Raw genomic sequence first — 21770 nt, 5'->3', positions numbered from 1 at the left:
GACCCATTTATCTCACAATCCATTGTGGACTAAGAGTTCTCCCTAAACAGTATAGTTGGTTGATGTTCTAAACACTACACTGATCATGGCCATCTTCTAATATGTATGTCCCTGCTGGCTTGCCATAGCTGACATAGCACTTTGAGATTTGTGGGGGGGTAGATGTAAGTGTGCAGATATCTCCTTTATCAGCTTGTCATTTTTTATACTTTTAGTTCAAATATAGCTAAGTGGAGCGGTGGTCATCATCATGCATGGTGCCAGGGTAAAGAAATATAAGCTTCTGTACTTTGAGTTGACTCTACAAAACTCTAGATTATGTGAATCCCTGCAGTTACTTTGTCAGACAAATAATTTAAATATTTGTCAAGTTTGATAAAATATTTGAGGCCTAGACAACCAAGGCATGGTGGTAGTCAGGTTTATGACTTCATTATCATTTGAATCAACTTGTGCAAATTGTGACGTCAGTGAATGGCAGCAGGCCTGGTGGTGAACAGACTGAAGGGACTGAGGAGAGAGTAAGAGAGAAAGGAATTTGCTTTATAATTCTTTCAATTCATTGATTCTCTGTATATATAATCTGGAGGATGACATGGGAAATAATACGAATGTCTGCACAATAGTGTTGTCATAGTCAGTTACCTGTTTCGGCTTATTTTGCTTTTAGTGCTGTATAGTTTTGATGCACTGCATTTCAAAAATGCAATTTAAATGGTACATAAACATGGACACTCACCTCTTGATCTGCGTGGCGAGGGAGGACGAGCTTCGTATAAGCTTCTTAGAAGAGGAGGAAGAGGAGGGGAAGGAGATGGAGTCTTTAGGGGACTTCGGGGGTGGGAGAATGGAGCCGTGAGAGGCCTTGGACAGGTTTAACCTGAATAACAAACACAAAGGACAAACAATTGATTAGAACATACGTCATTTTGATATTTTCTAAATCATCGAATATACCTAACAATCATGACTACATAATGTAAAAATGTTATCAGAAAATATATAGAAACAGGAATTACAGAATGTATGCAAAATTAGTAAATATTGTGAATTTGATGACACACAAATATAGCAAATCACATCAATTGACTTATGAAAACACAAGTATAACATTATGCTACTTACATAGAAAACATGACTGAACTGTATGTGTCACAATAAAACATTTGGGGTAATGAAACTTCTGCACAAGTTGAAGTAATGTTTAGCTGTGCTGAAATTAAGTGAGGTCATCAATCAGAATGAACAAATAAGAATGATAATAGTTTGATGCAAACCAAAATTGGACATTAAACCAATGTCAACCAAGTCTGTACACACCCACATCCCTCAGATGAAAATAAGTGAAAACACCTATGTAGAAGGACTACAAAGCATTGAATTTGATTCTATTTATTGTCTGTAGATTTTCTGCAATAGCCATTGAATGTATATACACTGAGTTTTCACTGCCATTCAAGTTGTTTTCTCTCTCACACACACACATACACACACACACACACACACACACACACACACACACACACAAGGATCCCCTAATTTGATTTTATAAATAATAGCTATATTTACTATTATCTCCCTTTGCACCAATCAGAACTGTCAGAACTGATGGCACATCCTACTGCGGCTGTTCTACATTTGAAGTGCTAAAAGGAAAACACAGTGTGGCTTTTATTGTGAAGAAGCCACAGGAAACAGTTAGTAGCAGACTTTGTTAACCAGGTTTTGCATTTAGGTCTGACACTGTCCCATAATAAAGGATACGTTGACACAGTATTTGGCCAAATCAAAGTGAAATTATTTTTAATAATTGAATATTATCTGCATCCATTTTCTATTCGGTGTTCTATAAACTGCAATAGCAGCAGTGTAAAAATATAATCCAAAGTGGTGATGTTGTGGTTTGGTTTGCAGGAATTATATCGCATTTCATATGCAAGTATATGTCATACTGGTGATAATAAAGTGAACTATTAATGACTACTATTATTATTCACTTACTTTCTAAGAAGAGAAGATTAGTACCACTTTTATGTCTGTGGCTACATCCACACCAATATCTCCGTACACTCAAGCCTTTCAGCACCATTTTAGAAATAATCTCGGTCCATAATAATCCTAAAAATGCATATCAAATGACCTTTCACCTACACTGGGCATGTGCGTGCCGTTGTAAACAGGGAGCATATTGTCTGAGAGTATTATTGTACTTCCTATAATAAAAGGTCTTGTTTGATATTTAAGATGTTCTTCTTTATTTCTCACACACACTCAAACAGACTAGGTGAATAATAATATTAACTAGAAAATTTCGCAAGAAATTTTGACAGTGTGACGTCTACTGCCCGAAGACGTCGCAATATACACACACGCTGATGTTACCGGTAGTGTCGTTCAGGTTCAATTGAGATAGTGCTACTCTCTTTTCTGCATTTTAGATTCATACTCTTGGATTGACAGTCCACAAATGGCTCCCGTCATTTCTGTACTGGACATATACATCTTTGTTTGAGAAGCCTTTGGCAATGATGGGAGCGTTAGCTCAACAACTACAGCTTCTACTACTACTACAACAAATATATAAATATTTGAATGGTTTCTGTGGCTTAAAAAATGTCAGCAGTAGCGATATTTGTTGTAGTAGTAGAAGTTGTAGTTGTAGTAGAAGTATTATAAGTAGTAGAAGTATTAGTAGCATTAGAATAAGTGTGTGTGGGGGGTCCTCTAAAAGTATCCAAGACCTGGGCCCTATTCCTCGTACGTGGTTGAACTAAGTCGATCAAATGTCCTATTATCCAGCTTAAATTAACTCGATGATTGACATCAGGCTATCTCGGTTCCTCAAAGGCTGATCCGCTCAAACAGTCTCGTTAATTTGAACCAGATGTCAGACAACAGGATCGTTGCGCGTGCTCGTCCTACTTCAAAAGGGGGAAGCGTCGATCACCGAAACCATGATTTTCTAACAGTACAACGGCAAATAAACTCAAAGAAAGAGCCTCTTTTTACTCCGCTGACGAGCAGGAGATGATCATGAACACATACGAAGAATTCAAGACCATAATCATGGCGAAATCTAACGCTGCGAGGGCTAGACGAGAAGCATGGCAACATATCGCAGACGTCATTAAATGTGCAAGTGTTGGGAAAATGTATAGGTTAATTTTAAGTGCCTCATCACCCCAACCAATCAGATGATATGTCTTTAAATGTGCTGCTGGCAGTAGGCTTAATGGAACGCATCATCCAATGAGATCTATAGCGAAAATAATGATATCAACTCTTTCAGAATAAGTAGATAAAAACAAGCCCAAAGATAATCTAACTGATACCAATGAATAGATACTTATGAGGATATATGTAAGTGTATGCACGTATGTATCATGTACTATATATATATATGTGTGTATATACATGTATGTGTAGATTACCATATAGAATAGGAGTTTGAATATGCGTTTGTGAATCTGTGTATGGGCGGATCAGTGTGTATGTATTATTCATAATAAGCAGTAAAAATAAATTGTGTGTAATTCTCTATTCGTATCATGAGTCCACCTTAATCATGTTCTACAATAATGATATCTATGGTGTACTAATAATACTGTCATATCATTATGAGTGCTTTCAACCATCATGTAGTTCAACCAGCCATCAAGAGGACACGGGAGCAAGTAAACACTAAGCACACAAACATTATTCAGAATGGTGATCAATACAACATGTGTCATGGTGATGTAATGAACACATCCATAAGTTTCTTAATCGCCAAATAAACTTTATGAACAGCACGGCATGCAGCGGCTTTCCTGATGTTCTCCGCGTCACCGACACTGTACAAACATGAACCACTCGCTACACAGCGCGAGGCTGTGATACAGTCTGAGACAGTAGATGGCGTGTGGTGTTCAATGTACGGCTCGAGAAAGTCTTTAAATAAATGATTCCTTGTCGGCAGAATCGATAGCGCTCGTACAGGAAGTCATCATGATGTGATAACGGATCTTGGCGATCTCGAAGAACTCTCTCCCTATAAAACGCTAATCTGACTAATATCGCTTCCTCATCGATGGATCTCTGAGGAAGGGAGCTGACACTTTTCCCTGGGGGAGTGGCAGCTTATCCAGCGGATCTAGCTCAAGCCTGCTCTGGAGCAGGTTCAGGCTTATGGATGTGTTGCTATGGTGATTTTTCCAAACTTGCTTCGAGGAACCGAAAAGCCTCACTTATGTAATCTCATCCTGAAAATTATCCGGCTAACTCAGTTAGCCACGTACGAGGAATAGGGCCCTGAATGACTGAATGAGAGACACAGAGAGAGAGAGGGAGAGAAGTGTATGTGCGCGTGTGTCTGTGAGTCTGTGTGTTTATCAACATTGCTGATTACCTTAATCACAAACACCTGTGTGCCAGCAGCCTGTTCATGGAGAACAGACAGGCAGACAGACAGTTAGATGGACTGAGTGAGTGGGAGAGACACAGACAGACAGACAGACAGACAGAAAGGAGGTCTAACAATCCCTCCAAGTCATGTGTGTAGAGAGACAGACAGACACTCTGATCTCTCTGGCAAACCTTCTCATTTGGAGATTGTCCTATGTTTTAACATTTACAGCTAAAGTTACTATTGTCCTGCTCTGCCAAGTCCTTCCTCGTCTCGCCCACTTGTGTCATGGTGTGTGTACATCTCACTGGAATCAGGAAACATGTCAGAATACCCATATTTGATTGGCTGAGCTGCATCACGCATATCTCCAAGTCGTGTGTGCGTGTGTGTCTCAGTGCCTCTGTGTGTTTATAAACATCACTAATGAGCTCATAGAAACACCTGTGTGCTTGGGTGCATGTGTGTCACTGGTTGGTGATTGGAGCACCTGTGTGAGAGATTAGAGTGAACAGTGATTTTCAACAAAACTACCTGTCGAACATATGCCCTTTATACCAAAACCTAATCACAGACTAATCAATAAAATATGGATTCCATATACAATATACAAAAGTGGTACCGTCTGCTTTCTTTGAGAAATGAGTGGTCAGATTTAACATGGGAGTCTAATGGAGCAAAACGTTGGTTTTCCTCTCAATTAAGTGATTTTTTGCCAAATGTGTAAATCTGTGGGATTCCACAATCACTTTTTAACGAGAAGAACAGGATTAGCTACTGTAAAAACTAAAAAATATATATGAAGAGTGAAAATTGTGGAGTCGAAGGCAAAAGACAAATATTTTTTTCACAAGAATCTGAAGCTGCTCTTCACTCTAGCGGTGACATCACGCACTCTAAGCTGCGCAATACACACCCATTATAAAGGCAGAAAAGGACTGAAAAAATCATAAAAGTTAAAATGGTACATTTCAAAAAGTTTAAAAGACATCAAAAAGCTGAATTATGCGGCAATAGATCAGGATTTTCTCAACAGTTTAAAGTTAAAATGGTGTCTGTAGCTGAAAGTATAAGGAAGCAGAAGGATTTGAAAATATTCTCCATAGACATCCCATTCAAAACAAAGTTGCAAAAAGCTTCATAATTCAAAAAGTTTAAAGATTAGAAATATGAAGAGATATAGCACACTTGAGCTGAAAGAGCTGAACATTTTGATATTTGAACGGTTTCTGTCGCTTAAAAAATGTGGCTTAACAGCATTCCAACAATAAAGAAACAGGATAACAATGCTTAACAGCATTGCAACAATTACATACCTTACCCAAACTATAACTCTAATGTTGGCCAAAAAACTAATTACAACCAAGTTCTACCTTGAGGAGGAGGAGGTTGATCTCGGCGGTCGTTTTCCCTTCAGGGCTCTCAGTTTGTCTCCCTGAGTGAGACTCTACACACACACAGTATACACAAGGAATGAGTGGGAGAGAATATTATCAGCATAAAAAGAAAACACTTTTCAAATTGAAAAAGTAAATGTGAAGTCATCACATTGATCACATTGTAAATATAAACCATATTGTTTATAATTTTGATTACAACAATCCTCATTTTCAAGGGAGTAACGACAAAGATGCCAGAACATTCCGATACTCACCTCATCCAAGCTGTATGATTTGTAAAGGGTGGTGTTGACTGATAGGTCATCCATGCTGGAGAGTAGGTGGGACATGCCTCCCTCAGGGCTGTGAAGCTGCTGCTGTTGACGATGTTGCTGTAGCTGCTGTCGTCGACTCAGTCTTTGCTGAATGAGCTTCTGTTTGGAGTGATAAACGTCACCCTGGACCCACAAACTGTGTTGTTTCCTACACACACAAGGAACAGACAGCACGGTTCATTGACCAGTCAAAACCAGTCAAAAGTCTTTTCGGTAATGGAGCTGTGCTGAACCGCAAGCTATCAACCCTCCTGCAGTTGTCAAATGATAATTCTTAATACCCACTCATCATTTTTCTTTCTGTGATAAGTTAACCGAGGTACCAAGTGACAATACCACAGATAAATAAGAAAGAAACTCAAGGAAAGCTAACTGTTTTACTGTTGTTGAGCTGTAGGTTGTTCCCTGAGCACCACTCTGTGCACTTTGCAGAGCTCCTTTTTCTACAGTGTGTTTCTCCTTTTTGGTGCTGGTGTGTGGAGAGAGGCCCAGATCCCACATCATGTCCCATGCCTTTCGTCTTAACCTACCTTCAAACGATGGTAAATAGAGATTTGGCGCCATCTACAGTTAAAGTGCATGCTGCAGCCATTTGTCCTGCCAAGAAGGCTCTGGGCAGAGATCGCCTCATCAGAATGAGGCAAAAGAATAGTCTCACCGACTCTGCCCACTGTGCGCTTTGTCTCGGTAGGTTGTACGCACGGTTAACATAAGGCAGACACAGAAGCTATTCATTAATTTCAGAGTGTGCTCGTAAGGCATGGCTTTGTCTAATTGGCTGTGTCACACCGTCACACAAGCCTACAGTGCAATCAGAATGGAGCCTCCACAGGGCGTCTAGACGCACCCAACAAGAGCTTTATCCTCAGCCATGGACCTCCTCAGAGGGATGACGGTGGCAGACATCTGTGCAGTGACATCCTGGGTTTCTCCATGCCCTTTCATCCCTTTCTATCCATAAGATGTATCTTAAGGTGCGTTCACACCAAACGCGATGAACGCGGCGCGAATCGCGTTCATCGCGTCCATCGCGTCCATCGCGCCGCCGGCATCGCCGGGGACTATTTGTGTTCATTCGCGTGCATCGCGTCCATCGCGTCCATCGCGCTGGACGCGCCGAAAAGGGGGCGTGGCTTATCGGCCTGAAAGCTGTTCAACTGTCCGCCATCAACCGTAGAAAAATAACCTCTATTTCTGCTCAGTACGTGTTGTGGAAGTCCCAGATATCACGGGGAACTAAACGGCGTCATGTCTGGTTCATCATAACATTGTCCGGAGGAGCTCCGTGGATTTCATCGAGCTCACTGTGTCTAGGAGCCACACGTCGGCTGTTTACTACAGCTGTATGCAGCTCCATCAACACTCACGATAACGTCATATAGACGTAAATACGGCAGCGTCTATTCATTGTTTGTACCATATGGTTTACACATACACATGTCTACACATAGTTTGGTCCGGTCTCTACTGATATGAGGTATCGTAGAGCTCTGGGTGAACATGGCGGCTACAGCATTTATTTTCTGATTTAGCAACAGCAGGACTTCACTGATGACGGGGAGAGCAACTCAACGCTGATTGGCTATCGCGCTGGAGCGTCACGCGATTTTTTCGCAGAAGTTCAAATATTTCAACTTCTGCGTTTGGGGCGTTTGGAGCGTTTCGGCGTTTCGGCGTTTTTACGCCCAAAAGTTAAGTCAAGTCATTAGGATTCATCCTCTCCGGACCATCAATTCAGCTTCTTTCAATGCATTGCACTCTGAACCAACAAGTCCCAGAATTTTCAAAGATTATCCTCAAAGTCATCTCATTTATATCGTGGAACCACAATTGAGACTGAAACTCACTCCTCTAAGAAGTTTTGCTGGGGGCCGATGATGGAACCAGGCCGGCAAATTCTGATCCATGCAATGGCCTCAGCTGCAGTGAACCGGAAGTGCTTCATCAGGTAGCAGCCAATCAGAGTGCCTGTACGGCCAAGGCCAGCTGTGATTGGATGAAATATTTCCAAATTCAGGAGATACAAATTTGAAACAAATGAAGAAACGATTTAACACCGTGACTTGCAACACACTTCTATACATATATAATATTATTTTCTGCCTATCTGCTAGATATCTTTCGCTGTGAAAATGTAATCCTACCTTTACAGTGCAAAGCCACAGCTCCTTCAGTACTTTCACATATGTGCAGGAAGCGCCTGATGATGAGGTCAGACGGTGAGGTCCCATCGAGGAAGAAGAGGTCATGGTGCTCAAATCCTGCATCCTCAAACCGCCTACTGTCATACAACTTCCTGTTAAAACGGACCACAGCTGTGACGTCATTTTGGCGAAAGTAATCAAAATACGCTTCTGGTGCGTGGAGAGGGTAACCTGTGAAAAAAAACATTACTATTTCTTAGAACTGAGTAATAGCACTTTTAATTTATACCATGAGACATTTACAAATACTCTATACCTGACTAATATAACAACCAATAATGTAATAATGGTGAAAATGTGGACTGTGTGACTTCTGATCAGAATAGACCCATGACATTCTCATGCTGACCTTAAAATAATTATTTCAGTTAAAAAAAATGTAAGTCTGACTCACCATTCTCTATCTTACTGTGAGGGTGAGGACTGCTGAATGCCAGAACTTTTCCTGGAATGATCCAGTTCATATCCCCGTTTTCTACTCGCTAAAAACACAGACAGAAAAGGAGGAGATGCAGTGTGTGACTGAGGTGCTCCAACTATGTGTAACATAACAGGTAATGTAACACATGTTTGATTTGCTTGTGCACTGGTAATTGTCCTTTCACTCTTTCATTATCTGTGCTAGAAGAACAGTGCTCTCTTGCTTTCTGTGTTCAGGATAGGAAATCCAGCAGATGACCCTTCATATCCTACCTTGTGGCTCGCAGTGTAAAGACAACATATTATCATTATTTATATACAGTATATATTTTTAGGAACGTAAGTAAGTATATTTACCCAGGTAGGTACTTCAGTACAAATTCAAGGTACTTGAACCTTACTTGAGTATTTCCATTTAATGCTACTTTATGCTACATTTCAGAGGGAAATATTACTAGCACTTTTAACTCGATTACGTTTCCTTTAATATTTATATATAAAACACATGATCAGTTAACAAAACACTAGCAGTTATAGATGAAACTGCCTAACAGTATGTGAAGTGGTTGCACCTTGGCCATCGACAACATCATAGTACCACTTACATATTACTTTAAAAGATCAATAATAATGATGCCATCCTGCATAATGAATACTTTTACTTTTGATACTTTACTTTTACTAATACATCTGTACCTTACTCAAATAGAATTTTGAAAACAGAATTATTACTCGGAATAGAGTATTCTATATTGCAGGGGTATTTAACTAAAAAAAAAGGTCCAGATTGAGAAAATCTCCTCGGGCAAAGGTCCGGAACATTACAATAATATCTAACTTGCGCTATTTAGTGCCATATATATATATATATATATATATATATATATTCAAGAAGCCTAGTAGTAGTAACGTCTCTGTGTAGTAAACCACTGTCAAATCAAATAAAGAAAGTACACATCAATTATATTTTAACAATTATTATTCTCAGTTTTCAAATTGAACTGGATGGATTATAAATAATACATAGAAATACATAAATAAATGTTCTTCTCATTTCAAGTAAAATAAGGGCTTCATTAATTAAAGAATAACGGACATAACAGAAAGATTTTGAAAAATGTGCATCTTAAAATAAATTAATTCATTTTAGAAAAATCAACTTCACTGAATTGCCCTACAGCTTTAAATTCAGTTCATTCAGGTGTGAAGTGATGTCAATAAAAAGCCACGATATTGTATTTTTCTCATCTTGTAACAAGATAAATTTGTGTGCAGGGACTTTCTCTGTGGTTATTAAACCACTTGTTTCAGCTCGATTCTTTCTGATAACATCATTGAACAGTGAATTCATGTGTCAGGATTCTGATCATATTGGGCCCTTAGGTTTATTTTCTGTGAATTCATTCCAGATGTGAGTGGGTACGTTTGCTCAAAAGAGTTGTGCTTTGTCTCATAGTGTCGCTTCATATTACCGCTTTTAATAATCGCCACGGTCTCTGAACATATGAGAAACACTGGTTTTAAACTGTCCGTGGGAAGAATTAACCTATAAGAGTTTGTTCATTATTAGTTAAAGACTCTTGTCTATGTGACCACTTTTATCTTTTTGGAGAACGTCATGTGAAATGACTTCTCCGACTCGCGCATTTCGCCTGCTCTTCATTCTCTTTCCTCGTCTCTCCCCCGTGTGTCACAGTGTGTGTACATCTCACTCGAGTCAGGAAACTTGTCAGAATACTCATATTTGATTGGCTGAGTTGAATCACGTGATGTGATTTACAACGCATTGGTCGGTGTGTTTCCTGAACAAGTGCCGTAAATGCTGAAAAATCTGCATCGGTAAAATAGAAGCGCTCCGTCAAAATTGAATAATTCTCAATTATCTATCGGTTTTAGGTCCTGGGTCCGGATACAACGGTGTCTGGGTCCAGATCCAGATCCGCCTATTAGGGACCCCTGCTATATAATATGGTACTGCTATTTTTAGTTAAGCCAATTATTTGAATACTTCTCCCAGCAATAATAATAAAGGTGGCACAATAGTTACAAAATAATTACAAGAAAAAGACAGAAAACATTAATATAACATGGTAATAGAAAGGAATAGAATGGAATGGAATCTAAATTAACAAGCGTGATAAGCGTAAGACCAGCGATTTCACACATAAAGGTCAGTCTACTCGTCATGAGGAGTACTAATCTTCTTGAGAAAACCGTTGTATAATGTTCCGTGTGGCTCAAGAGGAAGGTATATCCCTAATGAGGCCTTAGTGATGTCACCAGTTATCTCCACTTGGGCTTGGAGAACAAATTCATGACAAAAAGCCTGCCTTACTAACTGGGGGTGTGGCGTATGCGAGACGAGGGCGTTTATCAAACAGGTAAAGTATACTGGTTGCATTATGGGAAATGTAGCTATCTCTATACAGTATTAGGGATTCAAAATCTGGATATTATGGCCTCTGTTGCTTGAATTCTGACATCTGCACAGATCTGTTTCCAACTTTATGAAAGAACAGAACTAAATGGCTAGAATATAACTTTAATTTGGGCTGGGGTGGAAGTATTGTGCATAGTGTTCTAATGATGCATGTGCGTATGTTCATGTAAGAATGAGTGTGTGTGGCAATATGTCTGTCAGCGCCAAAGGCGGTCGGTTGTGTCGGTCTTGCTCAATCCGAGCAAAGCTAAGTACTTTTCTCCGACTTCTACTTAGATCACTGAGCAGGTGCACCCACACTGTCTCAACACATTCAATGCTCCTTGTCTTGTATTGTTACATGGAATGAAATTGCCCATAATTGTGTCTTTCAACTGTTATGCATGGGTCTGTGTGAGTTGATGATAGTTACTAGTGTCTGTGTGCCCTCACCTCATAATGTTCATATTCCTCCACATCAAAAGTTTCAAAGTCAAAGAAACCATGCTGTAATGCCTGGAGGAGAGAGAGAGAGAGTTAAACTTCAGTGAGAACGATAATCCCTAGTAGTCAGGACAAATGTTGTATTATCCTATACTGTATATCAGAATAGCTTATCGGTCAAATATGATATAACAACAGGGGGTTAGAATTGTTTCCTCGGGTGACTGGATAAACTTAAGCTGACACATCGTTGACTAATCACTGATAACGAGTCTGCGTGTCTGTGCCTACTCAATTTACTAACTTAAGTCACTGCGGTTTATGTTGTTGTGGTTGTTTACCTTCCGTATTCCTTGTAAGCAATCGAGGAGAGTAAGGTTGAAGAAGCACTCTCCCACTGCTGCGTCCCTGCAGGACACACATGCACATGTGAACACAGCAAGGTCAGTTTACTAGTGGTGGCTGCTTTTTTATACACTGATATTGACTCTGTTCATCATGTTGTTGTGTTGGTCAAAATTAGCCTGTCAGAACACAACACAACTAGGTGGATGGCCAACAAGAAAGAATAGATATTTATATTTATACTATTTATACTTTTTGCAATTGTATTTTAGTGCAATGCAGATAAATGTAATTATAGCAGTTTACTATAACATTTCTAGTCAAAAGCAAAGTTGCAATCATAGACTGTGAATAAGAAGTGGAAGTAGTCGCCATGATGTCACCCAGTGGTTTGTGGACTGACGTTTTTAACCTCAAGTTTGGCATTAGGCCGTCGCCATGTTGGTTTGTTCCTGTCGCCATCTTGGCTTTTTGCAACCAGAAACTACACGAGAGGTTGGAGCTAAGTACAACCAAACGCCGAATAAAACATTACAAGGCAATCTAAATATTATTTAATTAATACATTTTCATTAACTGAAAACACACTTTGAAAGGGTTGAATCACATCCTGCTTTATGGTCTGTTTGACTCTAAATGGACCATCATTTACTAAATGAACATCATGCTGCATTGAAGAAGACTTGAAACTAGAGATTGAGACCATAAACTCATGTTTACAATGTTTACTGAGGTAATAAATCAAGAGAGAAGTAGTCATTTTCTCATAGACTTCTATACAACCAGAGGAGTCGCCCCCTGGTGGACACTAGAGAGAATGCAAATTTAAGGCATTGCAAAATATGACCAAAATATCAAATCATTTTCATATCAGTGGTTTAGAGCTGCAGAATCTTTGCAAAAAAAACATACACATACATGATATTTTGCACAACACAAATATGTGTGTGTGTGTGTTTACATGTAATGTGAGTTGTGTGTCTGGTGTTTATACAGTATTTAACTGTAAAGTGTATGAGACTCTATTGGGGATGTGAACTGGAAATAAATAGAAGTTGAGTATGAAGTTTGCATTTTGGAAATGCCCATTTGCTTCCTTATTGAGAGAGAGATGAAAAAAATGTATACTCCTCTCATATCTGTTAAAGGTCTGTGTCAATTGGCAGAAATGGAACATAGTGTTCGTGAATCTGTTTCCATTAGTGTATGATAACCTGAAACTAAGAACTGTTGTGTTTTTGTTATCTTAGAATAAGCCCTTCATAACTCCATGTTGTCCATGTTAAACTACCAGGTTTCTACAGTTTTTACCATTACATGCAACAAAATCCTACATACTGGTCCTTTAAATATGAAGTGACCCTCAGCCGCTGGACAGCATAAAGACTGGCTCTAATAAAATTGACTTACGTAAACTGAAGTGGGAGTGTCTCTGTACCCTGCCTATAGACTTGGGAAGTGCACTCACAAAGCCATTCCATCAGGCGTTTCTTGGACAGGGCATTACAAGCCCCACCCTGAAGCACATAAGCAGCTGTTCAGTGTGTCTGATGGGGGCTGTGCATTCAGCATAACATGCCAATGCAGAAATTATGCAAAGCAGATGTAACTTTGCCTCCCTTAGCCCCGCTACAGTCAGCACGAAGCAAGCAGCTTGAGTGCACCAACAGTGCTGTTAGTTTAAACACTCTCTTAGCTGAGGGCAGTGGTAAAGGTTATATGGTAAATGGACTTGTACTTGTACTTGTATAGCATCTTTCTAGTCTTCCTACCACTCACATTGCTTTAACACTACATGGAATTCACCCATTCACACCCATTCATACACTGATGGCAGGCTACGAAGGTGCCACCATCCATCAGGGCTAGTTAACCATTCACACACCGATGGCACTACTACAGGAGCAATTTGGGGTTAAGTGTCTTGCCCAACGACCCATGAGTCACCAGTGCCAGCAGCAAAGCCGCCTTGTATGATAACGCCTTCAGAGATGAGGGCTCCAGTAGATCCAAGAGCCACTTTACCAAGGACTAAAGTACTTTCAATTGTGGAGAGAAGGAGCGGATTACTGGGCTTTGAGAGGGTGGTCAAAGACCGGTCTGTTGCCAAAACCCAGTGGCATGAGACAGCCCTCTATCAACCAAACACTGTAAAAAGGAGAGAATAGACCCAACAGCACAAGACAGGGGATCTAGCCTCCTTTCTTGGCACCAGTGTTGGAACCTTGACCACTTTACCTTGTAACAATAGCGATCCCACTCTTGCCGCCTGGATGGCCTGCACTGCACAACCTGCACAGACAGTCGAGCTCTCCTCAGCCTGTCCCTCTCAGGAGCCAAGCCTATAGAGGATGGCCCAGAGGGGACGATGTGCTAATCACACCCAACTCCTGAGACAGAGCTACCGGAGACTTGGGGATGGTCCACGGATAGGCTGCCATCATCTGTTCCATGTCTGTATAACACAGAGTGACCAGGGAGGAGAGGGAGGAGAGCCAAGATGGAAGCTAAGCTAACCCAGCTAAGACCTGATGCTACTAAACTACCCAGCCGACTGCTGGGTGTCTGATAGACCCGGTTCCATCGTTCATCCCGGATCAAGTTTTACTTGACGGGCGGACTGCAGGACAGAGAGCAGGACTCTGGTGGGACCAGAGGAGGTGGACATCATGATGCTTGGTGCTCAAACATGTTTTCCTCATCTTTAATTTTTTATGTTAAGATGTCGGCCATATTATCTGCCCAGAGAATTGTTTTATTGCTGCTGTTTACATTCCTCCTAATGCAAACTCAAAAAATGCACTACAGGAATGCATCACTGTTTTAGTTTAGTTTGTCATGTTTGTCTTGTGTTGAAAAAGGGCTACAACTGCATTTCGTGGTGTAGCCCTGTGTTGGATAATGACAATAAATGATCCTTGAATCCTTGAATCCTTGAATCCTTGACCTGGGGCTACCAGAATGACAATTGTGTGTTTGTGTGTGTTTAGTCCTACCTGAATGGCAGGTAGCATGTGTTGTTTCCTGAGATCAGAGTTCTGTAGACTTCTTCTGGGTTTCTTTTCAAATAAATCACCTATAGGGAAGAGGTTATACTACATTATTAATAATGGACTAAAGGACAGACAGATAAAGTAAAAGGATGAATAGAAGGATAAATGAACAAATATAGAATACTTACAGCATAGGCACCGATGAGAAGAGCAGCATTTGCTCTCTTCTTCTGGTCATAACTGGTATAGTGGACCAGTTTCTTTCTAGACATCGTGAAGGACTGAAGGGACAAAAAATATCATTATCTGATGAAAAATCAGTAACAACAAAACCACACAAGTTTTTTATTGCCCAAAGTCCATGTAATGTAGACAATGAATTTACATCACAGAGCTTTATGTCAACTTAAGAAAGTGGGTAATTTGGCTGTGGCTATTACAGGTATGTGATGAGTTCTCTCTTGCATGTAAAGTCTGTTACCTTGAGCTTCATTATGACTTTGCAGCAGTATCTGTACAGCATGGCCAGGTTGAGCGGCCCAAAGTCTGCATAGAAACTGCAACACATAAAGAAACAGATGAATGTGTTGTGTCATCCAACACGCCCTGAAATCAGACATAATCAAATAAAATGTTTTTATAATTTCATGTATTTCATGTGTGTCTAAACAAAATTTCACCGAATAAAACTATTCTACTCTAAAGCTATTACTGCCGAGCTGAGGGGCTTGAATCACTGGTCAGTACCCGGCCACCAACTCTATACTATCTACATTTCAGTCAGAAAAACATAGTACTTTGACTGCTGCCATGAAAGTCATGAACGATACAACCGAACCCCGAGATAACATGCAGTGCTGTCTTTCTCAGTTCATAGACCTCTCTGAGGCTTTTGCTACATCTGAGACAATTAGGGAAATATATCGATACAAATGAAGCTAGCGTAAATTCATGCAGGACACGGAAGTTATACGCCCCAGCTGTAACCAGCTGACAGCCAGCCGATTGAATCATAGCTTCCGATCGGCCACGCACCAATCACAGCCCACTCTCACTTCACGGAGGTTTATTTAAATATGGCTTCCTTCTCACTGATTCATTCTACATCTACGCTGCTACAGACCACACTGCTGGCAAAGCTTCGCCTCCTCCACCCCAGCCTCCACCTCTTTGTTAGTTCATCTTCTGGCAAATGTTTGAAATGTATTTAAAAAATGTACCTCTGTCCTGTAAACCCAGGGGGGTTATTGCTCGTGCTCCCGGTCTTAGCTCAGTAGCTGCTGGCTAATCCGGGGAGCATTCAAAGAGCGGAGCAATTATCGCCAAGTTTAACTGTATTCCATTTGTTGCAATAAATGGTTAAAATCTATAACGAGAGTGTTCCTGACTGAATACTGAATCTGTGATATGAGACCAGGGGTGGGTGATATATAATCGTAGAATTATATTATATTACTGTATTTTTGAGGGGGTTTGCGGTGCTGGTGTTATATCATATTACAAAATGATATGTTCAATATTAATTGTATTAAGAAATTAGAAAGGGATACTTCCTACTTAAAAGGGAACTTTTACTTCATGGCAAATTGAACATATCTTGAGGAAGAAAAAAATACAAAAGAAACCCAACAAAACGGACGTGTTTATCGGCTCCAAAAAGAATTTAAATAGGCCCTATGTACAGGTTTGTATGTGTTTTGTGTTTTGGGAGGAGGAGTCTGCCCCACAATTTGAATGTAATGTGATGCAGAGTTAGTGGTAACAGCCATGCTGTTGTTTTCAGTTGTTAGTGGACTGTATTGCTGAGCAACCTGGATGTCAGCAATAAAGAATATATTATTGGAAATATTTTAGTTTTTCCACATATTAACTGTTATTATTTCAACCCTTTTTCACCTCTTTTCACTACTCTCGGCTCATGTTTTTGAATAGTTCATGCATAGTGCTCGAGTGCCAATGTGTGAGCACCGAGCCGATTTGCCACTGACCTGGGGCCTTCGCCAGGGAGCTCCAAAAACTGTGGAAAATCACCGACATATAAAGTTTTAAATTTGAAATGAGAAAATTACATTCTCCGTTTGCATTTTTGTTGTTCCCAAAGTCAGAATGAATTGAGAAAGAAAGCTTTTAGATTCATGCAACTACATGGAACTATCTAGAGACTGATCTTCAGCCAAAACGAGTTTTAAACAATGGTGAAATCTAGTCCAAGATGTCTGTGTGCAAATGTTTTATCTGATCATTGTTGGAATGCTGTTAAGCATTCCAAATATTGTTATCCTGTTTCTCTTTTTTGTTGGAATGCTGTTAAGCTTTGTTGTTCTTCAAATCTTTATTCTGCCGTTTTATATTTCTTCCGTACGTATTTTGGCACTTATCTCCTTCCACACTTTTTAAGCTACAGAAACCATTCAAATATCAAAATGTTCAGCTCTTTCAGCTCATGTCTGCTATGACTCTTCATATTTCTAATCTTTAAACTTTTTGAATTATTAAGCTTTAAGCAATTTTCTTTTGAATGGGATTTCTATGGAGAATATTTTCAAATCCTCTTAAACTTTTTCAACTTTCAAATCCTTCTACTTCCTCATACTTTCAGCTACAGACCATTTCAACTTTAAAATGTTGAGAAACCCCTGAGCTACTATTGTATGTTATAAGCTTTTTGATATATTTTATACTTTTTGAACTGTCCCATTTTAACTTTTATTGATTTTTTCAGTCCTTTTCTGCCTTTATAATGGGTGTGTATTGCGCAGCTTAGAGTGCGTGATGTCACCACTAGAGTGAAGAGCAGCTTCAGAATCTTGTGAAAAAAATATTTGTCTTTGGCCTTTGACTCACGCGCACATACACTTCTTTCCCTTGATCTCTCTGTGTGTCACTCATACAGTCATTCAGGTCTTGGATACTTTTAGAGGACCCCCCCACACACACACTTATTCTAATGCTACTAATACTTCTACTACTTATAATACTTCTACTACAACTTCTACTACTACTACTACAACAAATATCACTACTGCTGACATTTCTTTAAGCTAAAGAAACCGTTCAAATATTAAAATGTTCAGCTCTTTCAGGAGAGGGGTGATATGACTTTTCATCTTGGCCAAGTCTCCCTTGTAAAAGATATTTGATCTCAATGGGACGAACCTAGTTAAGAAAAATAATTCAATAAATGTATGTGTGTGTGTGTGTGTGTGTGTGTGTGTGTGTGTGTGTGTGTGTGTGTGTGTGTGTGTGTGTGTGTGTGTGTGTGTGTGTGTGTGCTTATGGGTGTGTTGTGACAGAGAGAGAGAGAATTGAAAATGGATAACCGTAAGTGAATACATATTAAATGATACTTTTTTATCGAATAAATGTGTATTCGTTTTTTTTTTTTAAAAGCAAGACAAACTTTACACAAAACATAGTTACACACACAAGTGCGATTACAAAATGGTGGCTGCTAAAAAGTACGAGTGGCAGGAAGAATTGAGAGTCCACCAGCCACTATGGATGTTGGAAGAAAAAGATAATTTCCAACACGGTCTATCAGGCATCTATAACTAATATTTTGAGTCATTGTACACCCTTTACTGTTTTGGAGCACTGCTGTGTCACCATATCTAGATAAGGGCATCTGCCATTTGCCATTATCGTGTTTCTGTCCCACTGCCTTGCATTTCGTGGCGTTTTTTTTTTTTTTTTTTTTTTTATTTGCACAATTCAAACAATGAAATTCAAAACAAACAAACATAACAGAGATAAATGAATATCACAGTGCAGGAGGAGGCAGAAAGCCAACTGGGCTTATTTGAAGCCTCCACCTATATAATATTGAAATTTTACAAAATTACAAACATAAAGTATGAATAAGACATTACATTACAACGAAAGAAAGGAAGAAAGAATGAAAGATAAGATAAAAAATAATGTAATTGTGTCAAGTGTGTGCGAGCATGTGTGTGGATGTGAGAGTGAGCATTGTCCTGTGTTTGTTCAGTGATGTTGGATTATACACCTGCAGTAACTCATAAGCAATGGCAATACAAGTCCCTATGAGTAAAACAACTGCAAATGTAATGTAGCAGCCAAAACAAGAAAGACATGAACAATAATACATAAAAGACTGTTACAAGACCGCAGTTAGATGTTCTTTTAGGCACCTTTTGAAACATTTTACAGAGAGACATTTTTTAGTTAAGTGGGAAAAGTCATTCCATAATTTGGTTCCCCTGAACCTTATTGAAAATTGACCTCTGCTAGTCAGTAATTTAGGAGGATGAAGATGTGAAGATTGGCGAGTTGAGTATGAGTGAACCTGTGAATTAAATTTGTAGTAAGTCTTGAAATGATCAGGAATATTCCCTTCACCTGAAAGTATCTTATAAATGAAAACACAAGTTTGGGAAGTGTTGATGTTATAAATATTGAGAATCTGCAATTTCCGAAATAGAGGAACAGAAGATGAGTGTGACTGTGATCGGGTTGCGATCCTAACAAAACGTTTCTGGAGGACCAACATATTTTGCAGAGAAGTAGGGAAAGTACTTGCCCAAACTATATTACAATATGAAAGATAAGGATAAATGATACTGTAATAAAGAATAAGTAGACAGTCTGCAGAGACAAGATGTCTAACCCTACTTATTATTCCAATAGATTTGTTTATTTTTCTACTAACACAGTCAATCTGTTTACTCCAACTTAAACTCTCATCAATAATAACTCCTAGGAATTTTGTAGATGACACTTGAGGCATCTCAACAGATTCAATTTTAATTTTAGATAAATCCTTAGAGTAAGATTTTTTGCCACTGAAAATAATGAAATTAGATTTTTTGATATTCAAAGATAGTTTATTTAATTTGAACCATGTAGCATAGGCAGTTAAACCAGCATTAACATCCATAATCAGTGAATTGAAATTTGAATGAGAAAGAAGTAGGGTTGTGTCATCTGCAAACATTATCGGAAAAAGGCTTTTTGACACATTAGACAAATCATTAATATAAATAAGGAATAATAATGGTCCAAGAATGGAGCCCTGTGGAACCCCACATATTAGACTGGCTTTGTTTGAATAACAACCTTTAACACAAACAAAGGTTGTTATTCAAACAAAGCCAGTCTAATATGTGGGGTTCCACAGGGCTCCATTCTTGTTGAGATTTCTGTGGCGGCCTGATCTCTGGTATTGTTAATTTGATCCAGCGACTCATCACAGAGACTTACCTCTCATATATGACCTCCTCGTCAGTGCTGAAGTAGTGTGTGTTGGCTGTATTCTTTGGTTTGACATGTAGAGTGGCAAAGTACAGCCGGTCTGTGGTGAACAACAAACACACACAGACAGACAGGAGGACAAGCAGACAGATAACACCGAATTATGATCGGTGCTGTATGTTTAGGTGGAACACAGACAGTTTTGGTTTTATGTCAGAAACGGAGCAAGCCATGCTGTTCAATAAGCCCTGGATCACATAGAGAAATATTGATTCCTTTAGTTTGCAAGGTACTCATGGATGTACAGACAACTACCACTGGGTTACTTTTAAATGTGATGAAGTTTTAAAGTCATAAGGAACGTCTTTTTGAACTTTCCAAGCCGACTTATGGATGTTTATGTGTCAGGGATAATGGTATCTTTAGAAAATGTAACTCACACTTACTCAACAAATGTGCACACTAAGTCAACAAATATGCACACTTACTCAACAAATGTGCACACTAACTCAACAAATATACTTACTCAACAAATGTGCACACTGACTCAACAAATGTGCACACTTACTCAACAAATGTGCACACTAACTCAACAAATGCGCACATTTACTCAACAAATGTGCACACTTACTCAACAAATGTGCACACTAACTCAACAAATGTGCACACTAACTCAACAAATGTGCACACTAACTCAACAAATGTGCACACTTACTCAACACATGTGCACACTAACTCAACAAATGTGCACACTTACTCAACAAATATACTTACTCAACAAATGTGCACACTAACTCAACAAATATACTTACTCAACAAATATGCACACTTACTCAACAAATATGCACACTAACTCAACAAATGTGCACACTAACTCAACAAATATGCACACTTATGCAAATTGTGTCAGTTAGGCTTTAAAAGGGTTCTAAAGAAGGCTCCCTCAGATGTATCCATGAGCTGTGTGTCACGGTCACTGCACTGGTTAGCAGGCCAAACTACAATAAGTAATTTCCCATTGCTTTAGCTCTGTTTTAGAGAATCAATGTATTTGAACGTATTTGAATACTATATCAACGGGAATCTGTGCTTCTAGTGCAGTTATTATAATCTACTGTAAGTGGTATTTTTCTTTTAAGTTATCAACGTGATATAGACCCTCGTGTGACTCTTTAGTTACTCGACAGTTTATACATGTTTTTAATAAATATGGTATCTATAAATATCATGTTTTCCAATGGAAGTCTCAAAGTTCATGTTGAATTTATTAGCTGATTAAAGTTAACATCATCTTAACCTCACAGGATGGATGTTGGTATAATAGTGTCCACAACAAACTTTACAGTTGATTATATTAGATTATTACTCATTAAATTATGTAACTTACCTTTAATGAATTCTGAAGCATTGTACTGTTCGTTATCTTCTGCCATTTGACATTTAACATGTGATTCCGGTAAAAAGATCTCCGTTCCAAAATAATTTGCTGCTAATGTTCTATTCTATATGAATTAGAGTCTCTTGAGATGTTTCCGGAAAATCACGAGTTGTGTATAAAATACCAGGTCTGTCCTTCAGCTTTGATCAGCCTGTCAGTACTTGGAGTTAAAAACGCCCGATTCTAAATAAAGTGATA

General features: G+C 39.1%; 1 protein-coding gene across 1 annotated transcript; it reads right to left on the bottom strand.

Annotated features, from left to right (window-relative positions):
* Positions 1-467: 467 nt before the first annotated feature.
* LOC306706123 (dual specificity protein phosphatase CDC14AB-like) lies at positions 468-21567 on the bottom strand (the record flags this gene model as incomplete). Its single annotated transcript, XM_079173033.1, has 14 exons — positions 468-510; positions 740-880; positions 5758-5831; positions 6039-6246; positions 7946-8084; positions 8243-8473; positions 8697-8784; positions 11595-11657; positions 11927-11993; positions 14927-15006; positions 15112-15204; positions 15405-15480; positions 20144-20234; positions 21522-21567. 14 exons carry the CDS (start codon positions 21565-21567, stop codon positions 468-470), a joined length of 1440 nt encoding a protein of 479 aa, XP_079029159.1.
* Positions 21568-21770: the final 203 nt, after the last annotated feature.

The sequence above is a fragment of the Pholis gunnellus genome (genome assembly GCF_910591455.1).
Source record: "Pholis gunnellus genome assembly, chromosome: 14".
NCBI lineage: Eukaryota > Metazoa > Chordata > Actinopteri > Perciformes > Pholidae > Pholis > Pholis gunnellus.
This window is presented reverse-complemented; position numbering and strand designations above follow the sequence as displayed.